The 12584-nt window shown below is 52.1% G+C and overlaps 1 protein-coding gene across 7 annotated transcripts in view; it reads left to right on the top strand.

The window, feature by feature from the left end:
- ATP2B4 (ATPase plasma membrane Ca2+ transporting 4) overlaps positions 1-12584 on the top strand; it is a 103894-nt gene that overhangs the window by 67520 nt on the left and 23790 nt on the right. For 5 of the 7 annotated variants that reach the window (XM_055420107.2, XM_055420101.2, XM_055420100.2 and 2 more), the window contains 9 exons: positions 2771-2806; positions 4516-4677; positions 6908-7122; positions 7448-7690; positions 8193-8434; positions 9427-9658; positions 10771-10950; positions 11636-11723; positions 12347-12453. In XM_055420107.2, the coding sequence (XP_055276082.1) occupies positions 2771-2806; positions 4516-4677; positions 6908-7122; positions 7448-7690; positions 8193-8434; positions 9427-9658; positions 10771-10950; positions 11636-11723; positions 12347-12453 (1505 nt within the window). The remainder of the gene's footprint in view (positions 1-2770; positions 2807-4515; positions 4678-6907; positions 7123-7447; positions 7691-8192; positions 8435-9426; positions 9659-10770; positions 10951-11635; positions 11724-12346; positions 12454-12584) is intronic. The other 2 variants (XM_055420108.2, XM_055420106.2) reach the window with 1 other exon arrangement.

The raw sequence follows: 12584 nt of genomic DNA on the forward strand, positions 1-12584 counted from the left end.
GCTCTGCGTCAGGTTGCACTGGTTCCTGCGTTTACTGGTGGACTGTACGAGAATGAGGTAGAGGGCCTGCGCAAACGGGCTGGCAGTGCGCTTTGGCTCCAACCCTCGCCACTTTCTTCCTCAGGCACAGGGGGTTATACGAACCATCAAGGCTAAGGGAAAACTATCCAGGAGAAGAAACTGGTTTCCTGCTAAAACTGTGAGCAGGGAGAGAGATACAGCCACAAGGGTGGAAACAGAGACGGAATTTCTGCCTTGAAGTTAGCCCTGTCCTTGCCATCCTCTGTTCCTGAAAGCGAGAACAAAACAGAAGCGAAAAGCAAAGGAGAGAAAGAAAGATATTCCCATCTGAATGCAGAGTGCCAAAGAGTAGCAAGAAGACATAAGAAAGCCTTCCTCAATGATCAATGCAAAGAAATAGAGGAAAACAATAGAATGGGAAAGACTAGAGATCTCTTCAAGAAAATTAGAGATACCAAGGGAACATTTCATGCAAAGATGGGCTCGATAAAGGACAGAAATGGTAGGGACCTAACGGAAGCAGAAGATACTAAGAGGTGGCAAGAATACACAGAAGAACTGTACAAAAAAGATCTTCATGACCCAGATAATCAAGATGGCGTGATCACTCACCTAGAGCCAGATATCCTGGAATGTGAAGTCAAGTGGGCCTTATGAAGCAACACTACGAACAAAGCTAGTGGAGATGATGGAATTCCAGTTGAACTATTTCAAATCCGGAAAGATGATGCTGTGAAAATGCTGCAGTCAATATATCAGCAAATTTGGAAAACTCATCAGTGGCCACAAGACTGGAAAAGGTCAGTTTTCATTCCAATCCCAAAGAAAGGCAATGCCAAAGAATGCTCAAACTACCACACAATTGCACTCATCTCACACGCTAGTAAAGTCATGCTCAAAATTCTCCAAGCCAGGCTTCAGCAATACGTGAACCGTGAACTTCCAGATGTTCAAGCAGGTTTTAGAAAAGGCAGAGGAACCAGAGATCAATTCGCCAACATCTGCTGGATCATGGAGAAAGCAAGAGACTTCCAGAAAAACATCTATTTCTGCTTTATTGACTGTGCCAAAGCCTTTGACTGTGTGGATCACAATAAACTGTGGAAAATTCTGAAAGAGATGGGAATACCAGAGCACCTGACCTGCCTCTTGAGAAACCTGTATGCAGGTCAGGAAGCAACAGTGAGAACTGGACATGGAACAACAGACTGGTTCCAAATAGGAAAAGGAGTACATCAAGGTTGTATATTGTCACCCTGCTTATTTAACTTATATGCAGAGTACATCATGAGAAACGCTGGGCTGGAGGAAGCACAGCTGGAATCAAGATTGCCGGGAGAAATATCAATAACCTCAGATATGCAGATGACGCCACCCTTATGGCAGAAAGTGAAGAGGAACTCAAAAGCCTCTTGATGAAAGTGAAAGAGAAGAGTGAAAAAGTTGGCTTAAAGCTCAACATTCAGAAAACAAAGATCATGGCATCTGATCCCATCACTTCATGGCAAATAGATGGGGAACCAGTGGCTGACTTTATTTTCTTGGGTTCCAAAATCACTGCAGATGGTGATTGCAGCCATGAAATTAAAAGACACTCCTTGGAAGGAAAGTTATGACCAACCTAGACAGCATATTAAAAAGCAGAGACATTACTTTGTCAACAAAGGTCCATCTAGTCAAGGCTATGGTTTTTCCCGTGGTCATGTATGGATGTGAGAGTTGGACTGTGAAGAAAGCTGAGTGCTGAAGAATTGATGCTTTTGAACTGTGGTGTTAGAGAAGACTCTTGAGAGTTCCTTGGACTGCAAGGAGATCCAACCAGTCCATCCTAAAGGATATCAGTCATGGGTGTTCATTGGAAGGACTGATGCTAAAGCTGAAACTCCAATACTTTGGCCACCTGATGCAAAGAGCTGACTCATTTGGAAAGACCCTGATGCTGGGAAAGATTGAGGGCGGGAGGAAAAGGGGACGACAAAGGATGAGATGGCTGTATGGCATCACCAACTCAATGGACATGGGTTTGGATGGACTCTGGGAGTTGGTGATGGACAGGGAGGCCTGGCGTGCTGCGGTTCATGGGGTCGCAAAGAGTTGGACATGACTGAGCGACTGAACTGAACTGAACTGTTCCTGAAAGAAGGAAAAGCAGAAGGCAGAAAGATAAGAAACCAAATCTGCACCTTTCCCTAAGCATTCATTCTCTTAGAGGAGAGAAGGATTTGTACCATTTGGCTGGAGGAGCATCTTGGGGTGTTTAGGGAAGGGCAGTTAATGAAGAGGCAACAAAACTCATTCAGTTAGAAACCAGCCTGTTTCTGCAGCTGCCTTCAGAGTGAATAAGGAGGAGGCTTGGCTGGCGCTGGTAAGCTGACATGGAGGCAACTTGCCACCAGGCGGAAACAGTTCAGGCCTCTCACTCCCTAACCCCTACCCCATTCCTCCAAGCGGTTTGACTTGAGCCAGAAGCACCTCCCAACAGCAACTGTGCTCCAGGAGAAAGCGTCTCAGAAGGGGGTGTGCACTCCCCTGCATGAGTGGCCTGGTCCATATCCCAGGGATTTGTGAGAGCCTCTAATAAAAACGGGGATGGATAGAGGTGTGAGCTTCCTTTACATCCCCTTCGCTGCAACTCAGACCCTTTGCTGTTGCCCTTTTAGGCTCTGAACAGGACCAGCAAATTGGATATCTGATCTCTGAATAGTCATTTTGGGTCCCCACCCCATTTTTTTCTTTCTTGTTCAAACAGGTAAAAAACAAGGAGTCCCTGAAAATCGCAACAAAGGTAACCTTTCCACTCACTCATTTACCACCTCTACCTGCCCACACTCAAACCAGACCTTTCCAGGCCATCTGCCTTCCCCTTGTTCCTCTCCATAAATCTGTTATCTGCTGTGGCCCAGATGCCTCATCTTGAGGACGGTGCAGAGATCTGGGGGTGGGCCCAAGCTGCCAAACCCAATCTAAGGTGGGACACAGCACCCTCTGCTGTTAGCTCAAAGGGCCTCCTGTCGAGATTTCTCTCGGGAAGCCCGTGCAGTGATCTGCTCTTCCCAGGGTGCTGACCTCCTTGCTTCATCGCCCTTGGCCAGCGTTAAAGAGCAAGGACCATTAGTCCCTGGGTTGGAGGTCTTCGGGGTCCTTATGGGAAGGGGTGGGGGGCAGTCCCTGCACCCTCTTCTTCCCCTCTCGGTGCCGTCTTTCCGTCGAGATCCCTTCCCAGCCAGCCTTCTCCGGGGCGCAGAGAGCCCGTTCTCTGCAACCACGTTACCCGCTTCTGTGTTCTCTCCACCGTCTGTTTCTTCGTCCTAATCTGATGTGTTTCCGTTTTGGTGGCTGTGTTTACATCCTGTCTCTATCTCATTTGTGAGTCTGACAGCAGAGACGGTGTCTCGGGAAGGGCACCTGACCAAAGGAGCGGAGCTCTGCAGGGTGACGCTGGCGGGGTGCTGGGGGCCAGCAGGAGCTGCTCTCTTGAGCCAGCGTCTGCAGACTGTTTTCCTTTCATAACCCACAGCATAGTAGGTTTTAGAAATAAAGACATCATGTTGGAAAACCAGGACTCAACAAAAGTAATTCTTAAATTCCAGATCTCTTTAACTCTTCTTTTTAAAGCAAAATGGATTTCTATCTCTGTCTTTATCCCTGCCTTCTCTTGTTCCAGAGAGTCCCTCACACCAACTTCTTCCCGTAGGGAAAGGTACTCTGTACCTCCCTACCTTCATCAGACAGGGGAGAAAGGAGATTTCCTTCCCCTGTTGCTCAGCTAATATAGAGGGAACTGGAAAATACCCTGTGTCTGGGGTCTGTGTTTCTTCCTTGCCAGTCTGTATCTACGCAGAGAGAGAAGAACCTTTTGAAGAGCCAGCTAAGACCCTAATGGGCTTCCCATGTGGCTCAGTGGTGAAGAAACTGCCTGCCAATGCGGGAGCTGCGGGTTCGATCCCTGGGTCGGGAAGATCTCCTGGAAAAGGAAATGGCAACCCACTCTAGTATTCTTGCCTGGGAAATCCCATGGACAGAGGATCCTGGTGGGCTGCAGAAAAAGAGTTGGACACGACTTAGCAACTAAACAACAGACCCTTATGCTCTAGGAACATTTACCAACCTTCCCCTTCAGCCCCTTTCTGCAGTAAAGATTCACTATTTTAAGCACTGAATTCCAGGAAGAATGGCTGTTGGTAATAGCACTGAGTAGCAGGACAAATCCTCTTGCTGGAATAAACCTGGCTCAGGGCTCTGAGACAGTGCCAGGAAGCTGCCACTGAAGTGGAGATCCATCCATTTCACCTCCAGTTGTTAAAATACCATTCCCAAGGCCCTAAGAGAAGGTCAAGCTCCCTGTCCGGCACGGGGTGAGGGAGGTCAGATCTGATGTCAGAGGTTCAAGGTGTGTTCCAGAAACATACAGAAGGGTTTGTTAGTTTCCCCTTGCCTGCTACTCAGGGCTGCTGCCTTGCCTGCTGACCTGTCCTCTTCGTGTGTGCACCCTAGCAAAGACCCAAGATGGAGTGGCCTTGGAAATCCAGCCACTCAACAGCCAGGAGGGGATCGACAGTGAGGAAAAGGAGAAGAAGGCCGCCAAGCTGCCCAAAAAGGAGAAGTCCGTGCTGCAGGGCAAGCTGACTCGCCTGGCCGTCCAGATTGGGAAAGCTGGTGAGTAGGGTGGCGTCTTCTCAGTGTGCTCATCAGTCTCACTCTGGGTCCTCGCCTCTTTGATTGCCTCCTTTCTGTACCAACCAGGTCTGGCAGGAAGGAGCCGAAAACTCCAAGTAGCTGGTGCAGTTCAAGAAGCTGTGTCCCTCCCTGTGACTGCTGGACCCTTGGCTTTAGCAGAGAGACATGTCTTCCTATTTAGAGTCAAAGGCCCAAAACAAATGGGAGCTTAACATTAGCAAGAAGGAAGACTTTAATAAATACTCTCCAGCTCAAGCACTGGCTTGAGAATTCCTGAAGGGTAGAGAAAGCTGCTGTTGGCCGGGAGCAATTCTCTAGCACAGGAATGACAGGGCACAGAGCAGTCAGTTCAAAATGAGCACTGGAAGGCAAAGGAAGACAGTGATTAAGAGGTGCTTTGCGGAGCAGAGGCCGCTCAAGGCACCCTGTGCGTCATGAAAGGGAACGGCTTCTCCGTGCCTGACTCTGGAGAGGGCGGTGGGGATGGGGCGGGGAGGGACAGAGCTGGAAAAGGCGGCGCAAGGAAGGCTGCCCCCTCAGCGGGTGTCCCTGCAAGCAGTCCTCTCCCGCTGTTTACTTCCTGATCCCACCTCTGTTCACCACAGAGTCCAGCCCAGTGCATCTCTCCGGGTACTGTTCACCTGGGATCTTGTTACAGTGCAGATTCTGACCCGAGCAGTCTGGGTGGGACCTGCATTCCGAACAAGCCCCCAGGTGGTGCCCGTGCTGCTGCTCTGCTGAGCACATCGCGAGAAGCAGGAACCTGCGGCAGTCCACTTGAGCACTCAGCTCCTTGGTCACATCAGCCTGTTTGAAGCGGTCGGTCACCACATGTGGCCAGTGGCTCTCTACTGGACAGTGCAAACAGAGAGCATTTTGAGCATCGCGGAGTTTACAGAGCATCAGCTTGGCCTGGTCATTCAGCTCCACTACCCAGCTAATTTTGACCTCCATGAAACCCCTTGCAAATAGACAATAGATGAACAAGAAAAGCTGAAGTATGAAATCAAATCATTGAGCCTGGCACACAGGTGTGAAGCATTAAACACTTCCTGCCTAAGGTCTCCTGCTGTGCTTCTAATCCCCACCTTATTCTTTAGGGACAACAGGCCACTAAGGGCTGGTCACTGGTCTCTGTGTACTTCCCACATCAAGCGAGGCCAAGGACCAGAAGGAAGCGAGGGAGTGCACTGCCCTGAGAGTGAGGGCCTTCCTCAAGTTTGCACCCTCGCTTGGTGCCTTGCTTGTCCTGACCCTGAATGTGCCTTCACGGATAGAATCACGTCTAGCCTTGCTCTGATTTCCCTCGGGAAAAGCAAAGATACGAATCAGAAAGCAGAACTCTTCCCAGATACTGTGCCACAGATAGACACAGGTGCCCAAGTATTGATCCCCCAGCTCTCAGAGTAGCCAGGCAACACGTAAGGCAGTTGGAGCGCCCAGGCCGGTTGTTCTCTGACCCGGAGCTTATTCTTCCATTGTTGGATGTGTAGGATGAGCAACCATCGCAGTTTGCTTGAGACCTTCTCAATTCTGGCACTGAAAGTCCCACAGCCCAGGAAACTGCTTAGTCTCACGCAAACCAGGATGGTTGGTCCCCCTCTGGTGTGCCTTCATCTCCTCATAAAAGAGGACGATAACAAACTTATCTCACAGGGCTGTTGTGAGGATTGAGTTACTCCCTTGAAGTGCTTGCCTGGTACATGGTAAGCACTGCCCTAACAGTTGCCATTATTGTCATCTTCTGTCTGTGCCACGTCAGGAGAAAGGCTGGGAGGCGCTCTTCTGAGGGTCAGTTATGTAGGTGTTGTGCTAACACCATCGGGCATCACTGTGAATGCGCTGTGAATTGCCTGCCATTCTCAGTCTCCCAGAGAAGAAGCCAGTAACCTGCTAGGAAAGAGGTAGCAGTAGTCACTACATTATGATTTGTGGGAAGATAGCAGCCCTGAGACAGAATCTTAAAATGCTGTTTTTGGAAAACTGTGCCAACCCCCTTATTTATAAATGAGGAGGTAGGCTCAGAGAGGCGTAAAGACCGGTCCACAGCCACGAATGAAGTTGGTGCAGCTCGGCAACCAGTGCCCATGTGTTTAGAATGCAAAGCCGCCAGTGTGCGAGTGCTGCGTGGCCAGGTAGATGTCCGTCCCCGGTTAGGGCCCCGGGAGTGGCCTCAAGCCTGGGCTCACGTGATCTGTCTCCTGGACAGGTCTGATCATGTCCGCGATCACAGTCCTCATCCTGATCCTGTACTTTGTGATCGACAACTTCGTGATCCAGCGCAGACCGTGGCTGGCCGAGTGTACCCCCATCTACGTCCAATACTTTGTCAAGTTCTTCATCATCGGCGTCACGGTGCTGGTGGTGGCCGTGCCCGAGGGGCTGCCGCTGGCCGTCACCATCTCCCTGGCGTACTCCGTGAAGGTGAGGCTGCGATGGGACGCTGCTCTTTGCGAACACGGACCAAGCAGCTCTGCTGACAGGACGGCCACTGTGCCTGCGTAAACGCTTGGTGATGCCCTCCAGGAGCACAGGCCACTGGCCCTTTGGCAGGACCACCTGGATCAAGTGCATCAGCGTTTACCTAACCCAGTGGCATCTTAAGAGGGTTTACCAAAACGGCATCTTGCGCTTCTGTGTGGGAGCAGAAAATGAAATGCAGGGAGCTGCTGGCTGGGAGACGGGCTCTGGCCTGTGCTTTGGAGAGCTCAGTTGGTCCCCCTCAAGCCTTGCCCCTTCTCCTCTGTAGAAAATGATGAAAGACAATAATCTGGTGCGGCACTTGGACGCCTGCGAGACCATGGGCAACGCCACCGCCATCTGCTCCGACAAGACGGGCACGCTGACCATGAACCGCATGACCGTGGTGCAGGCCTACATTGGGGACACGCGCTACCGCCAGACCCCGGGCCCTGACGACCTCGCGCCCAAGGTCCTGGACCTCATCGTCAACGGCATTTCCATCAACAGCGCCTACACCTCTAAGATTCTGGTAAGCTCTCGAGCCGGGACACTTAAAATGGGCAGCTGGAAGGAACCACTGATTCTTCTCCTGTTTATTCTGCCTGAACTGCCATTCCAGTTCCCATTCCCCACTCCCCAGTGACCGTGTTTGGGGTGAGACCAGGGAATAATCCGTGGAAGTAGATTGGGAGATGGCGTGGGGCAGTGAGGCACGTAGGAATCTGTGGCTGTGAAATCACCGTGGAAAGGCAGTATCTCTAAAAAGAGGCCTCATGCTGGTAGCTTATCACAAATAAATCACTTAGTTTCTGGAAGCTAAGAGAGAGTGTTAGAGGTACCAGCACCAGCCCCACGGCAGCTAAAAAGACCCCAGGCCCCAGGTGGCTGTGGGACCAGGTCACCACGGCCACGGCCCGCGCCCCCGTGGGCCCCGGGCACACGTGCGAAAGCCTCCTGAGGGAGCCCTTCCTCTCGCAGCCCTTCCCTGGGCGGCCCTCGCCCAGCCGTCCCACCGGTGCCTTTCTTTCCAGCCTCCGGAGAAGGAGGGTGGCCTGCCCCGGCAGGTGGGCAACAAGACCGAGTGTGCCCTGCTGGGCTTCCTCTCGGACCTGAAGCAGGATTACCACGCCGTGCGCAGCGAGGTGCCCGAGGAGAAGCTCTACAAGGTGTACACCTTCAACTCGGTGCGCAAGTCCATGAGCACGGTCATTGAGAAGCCGGGCGGCGGCTACCGCATGTACAGCAAGGGCGCCTCCGAGATCATCCTGCGCAAGTGAGCCCCTCCCCCGGCTTCTTCCCCAGGGTCCTCCCCTCCAGGAGGTCTGGCTGTCGGCCCCATGCTGAGCCCCTCCCCCGGCTTCTTCCCCAGGGTCCTCCCCTCCAGGAGGTCTGGCTGTCGGCCCCATGCTGAGCCACCCGATAATAGCAGACCCTCCTTCCGGGTGGTGACATCATGACAAAATCTGAGCTTGGTTCTGGCCAAGCCTTGCGGTTATGTATTTTGGATACTATACTTACACGTCACAACTCAGGGAAGCAGATGCTGTCATTATCCCTGTTTTACAGATGAGGAAACAGGTGGAGTGAAGTTCAGCGACTTGCTAGAGGTGATGCAGCCGATAGTGGTACAGGCAGGATTCAGACCTACGCAACCCATGCTTCCATGTCCTACTCTGAAGAGATAATACCCACTTACCTCACAGGGTTCCTCTGATTAAATGATTCAGTGTGTGAAAAATGCCTTGCACTTAGTAAGCACCCGAAATGTTAGTTCTGTGCTCCTTTTCCTTTTCATTCTCTGTTCTGATCACAGAAAGTTGCATAATCAAAGCGGCTAGACGATCCATAGGGCGTTAAAAGTTGACCTGTGGGAATATAGGCCCAGTAGCTAAAAGCCAGTGCCCAGCATGGGTTCAGTGCCACCATGGGTGACACTCTGTCACTGCCCATACCCTCTGCCCTGAGCCCTCTAGACACTGGGGATTGAGAAGGTCTCTCTACCATTGAGAAGCTCAAAAGAGCAGGCGACCCACGAATGGCTCTTGGATGAGTAGGAGCAGATGACAGGGGAGAGCGATGCGCTCTGCCCACCTATCGGCCACCCCACCCTGGATACAGGGGCTCAGCTATGGGTGATGAGTGGAGATTTACGACCACATGGTAGTGTCTTTAGGAGTCCTGTGGAGTGGTCAGGGTGTCTGTACCGTCGCGGAGCACCCTGGGCGGGAGGCTGGGGTGCTGTGTTCTGACTGTGCACCTTCCCAGGTGTAATCGAATCCTGGACAAAAAGGGGGAAGCCGTGCCATTCAAGAACAAGGACCGAGACGAGATGGTCCGCACCGTCATCGAGCCCATGGCCTGTGAGGGACTGCGGACGCTCTGCATCGCTTACCGGGATTTCAATGACGGAGAGCCCCCGTGGGACAGCGAGAGCGAGATCCTCACTGAGCTGACCTGTATCGCAGTGGTGGGCATCGAGGACCCTGTGCGCCCGGAGGTGAGGCTCTGACTTGGGAACAGGGCTGGGAGGCATGAAGGGGAGTCTTCCAGCGGCCGCGGCCCCTGCACTGGCCCGCTGTGACCTAATGAGCAGCCACACAGGAGTCACGGGAATTGTGGTACCGCCTCCGTTTCTAGCTGTGACTTAGGAAACTTAGGCAAGTCACCTAACTGCTTCTCATTTGCTGGGATAGATGTTTCTGTGCTTCCTGCTTCACAGAACTACTGTAGCGCACTGAACTAATAGAAAGTGGCAATCCCGCTTCCTGTGGTTCATGCCGTGTATGGGGTGAGAAGCATAGGTTTTACTGGGCTAATAGGAACAGTTTGGCACTCAAGAATAGTGAGGAGATGGAATTAATTGAGACACCAACTTTGGCTCTAGTCACATCCCTTCAATCAACACATTCTTGTCGTTTACCCGTAGAGTAGCTCCGCACTACTCTCAACTTTTGGAGGCATGACAGGGTGTCATGCAATTGGGAAACTTAAAAGAACTGATATGGTTGGAGTATGTCCCAGGGGTGGAAGGTAGTTAAAACTTCTGCTGAAAAGGAAGGCAGTGGTAAAATCTCAAAAGGTCTAGCATGCCCTGCTAAGAAATCTAGATTGTAAGTGAGAGAATAAGATTTTACACCTGGCTCCTGAAGCAGATTTCCCCTTCTCCTCGTGGTACATGCATTCGTGCCAAATCACTCAGTCATGTCTGACTTTGCGACCCCGTGGACTGTAGCCCCCGAGGCCTCTCTCTCCATGGGATTCTCCAGGCAAGAATACTAGATTGGGTTGCCATGCCCTCCTGCAGGGGATCTTCCTGACCCAGGGATTGAATATGTCTCCTGCATTGGCAGGCAGGTTCTTTACCACTGGCGCCACCTGGGAAGCCCTCAACTCATGGTGCATAAGGCAAATTCAAATGTCAGTTTCATGGGTAGGACAGAAGTAAGGTGGCACCAAGCAATATAAAACTGACCAGACTCGGCCTGCACCCATGGTGCTGCTTCTAGGGGGCCTCTCTCCTGTCCGCGGTGAAGGGACAGCTGAACAGAAGCCGGTGACCAGGCCTCACCACCCCCACCGTCTCCTTTCCGCTTGCTTCACTCTCCGCAGGTGCCAGAAGCTATTGCCAAATGCAAACGAGCTGGCATCACTGTCAGGATGGTGACAGGGGACAACATCAACACAGCCCGTGCCATCGCCACCAAGTGTGGCATCGTGACACCCGGGGACGACTTTCTGTGCTTAGAAGGCAAAGAATTCAATCGCCTCATCCGAAACGAGAAGGGCGAGGTAAGCTTTAGGTGGTAGGGATCAGAGCCTCCTTCGTTAGGGGAGGGCTGATGCGTGCGTACGGCATCCCGGACAGGTGGGAGAAAGTAGATGGTTTTTAAATTAAAATCTATTCATAGTGAGACGTGCCTTTTACCAAAGCTGCTCAGACGGTAAAATTGGGAATGTTTTCTTCTCACTGTTTTCATTCACAAGCTATCTGTGAGACTAACTTTTCACATCTCCCCATTTTCTCCAGTTGTGGGATGATTTTGCCCTGATTTTCCTCTAACCTACCCCTCCTGTGTCACTGCCCTGTGACTGGCAGGGGCCCCGGTTGGTGACAGGGTACAATCTGGGCGTGGGAAGGCCACAGCTCCTGGTCTAAGTAGAGACTGAAGCTAAGACCTCAGGGGCACTACTTCAGCCAACAGTGAAGGGTCCCGCCTTCCGTCACGGGTCTCGAAACGAGGGGGTTGGCTCCCAGGGAGGTAATTGGGAGGAAAAGGAGACAAGCAGAGCCTGAACGGTCAGCATCCGTGAACCCGTCCTCGGAGCTGAGCTGGCTGCTTTGCATCCGCTGGAGGCCAGGGTCACGTTCCTGGGGGACCCTGAGACACCAGCTACCCCAGGAGCTGGGCACGTGTGAAGACTTTCCTGGCGGCTGCTCTGAGCTTGACTGACCCAGATGTGTCTGCTGTTGCAGGTAGAGCAGGAAAAGCTGGACAAGATCTGGCCCAAGCTCCGAGTGCTGGCGCGGTCTTCCCCCACTGACAAGCACACTCTGGTGAAAGGTGAGGTCAGCTCCCGAGCAGGTGCCTAGGATAGAGGAAGGCAGGCCAGGGTGAGCACAGATAAAGGACCGAAGCCAAAGCAGCTCCCTCCTCCTGGATAGGGAGGCCTGGGAGAGCTTCCCAGCTCATGGGAAGAGCACGCAGGTTAGCAAACGCCTGAGCACCTGGTGCATGTAAGCCGTATGATGAGGTCGTTTTTAAAACATTGTTGTATCTTGTTTGTCCACAGTACTGGGAATTAGGCAATACAGGTTAAGCTCTTCCCATTCTGCAAAAAAGAAAGTTTGAGGCTGAGACGACACGTAACTTATCCAAATTGCCCAACTGGTAAATGGAAGTGTTATTGTTCAACCTCTGGGTCTCTGCCTTCAAATCATGCAGTGCTTTTTCAACTGCGTAGTAGCTGTCTTGATGTACCGGACAGGGTATCTGACGAGGCCAGACTTTCTACCTGTGAAACAATTTACTGTCATTTGGTGACACTGTAAAACCTCCAGCATAGGGAAAAAAGAAGGAAAGGGCGTAGGAAGGGGGGTAGTGACAGGGATTGGAGAGGAAGACCAAAAGCGCATCTTTTGTGGGAAAGCGGCCCCCGACCTCACTGTGGTCGCCTGTCTCCCCAGGCATCATCGACAGCACTGTTGGGGACCAGCGACAGGTGGTGGCTGTCACCGGAGACGGCACCAATGACGGGCCAGCTCTGAAGAAGGCAGACGTTGGTTTTGCCATGGTAAGCAGCTCAGCGTAGCATCGCCCTCTGACCGCAGGCTGCCTGCGCCAGCGGGAAGCCTGACCGGCTCTGGCATCCTTCTGCTTCCTGGGCCTTCGCAGCCCACTTTGTGCCCTTTTCTCTAACTCCGT

The sequence above is a fragment of the Moschus berezovskii genome, chromosome 17 (genome assembly GCF_049115385.1).
Source record: "Moschus berezovskii isolate FMDL1 chromosome 17, NW_MosBer_1.0, whole genome shotgun sequence".
Taxonomy (NCBI): Eukaryota; Metazoa; Chordata; class Mammalia; order Artiodactyla; family Moschidae; genus Moschus; species Moschus berezovskii.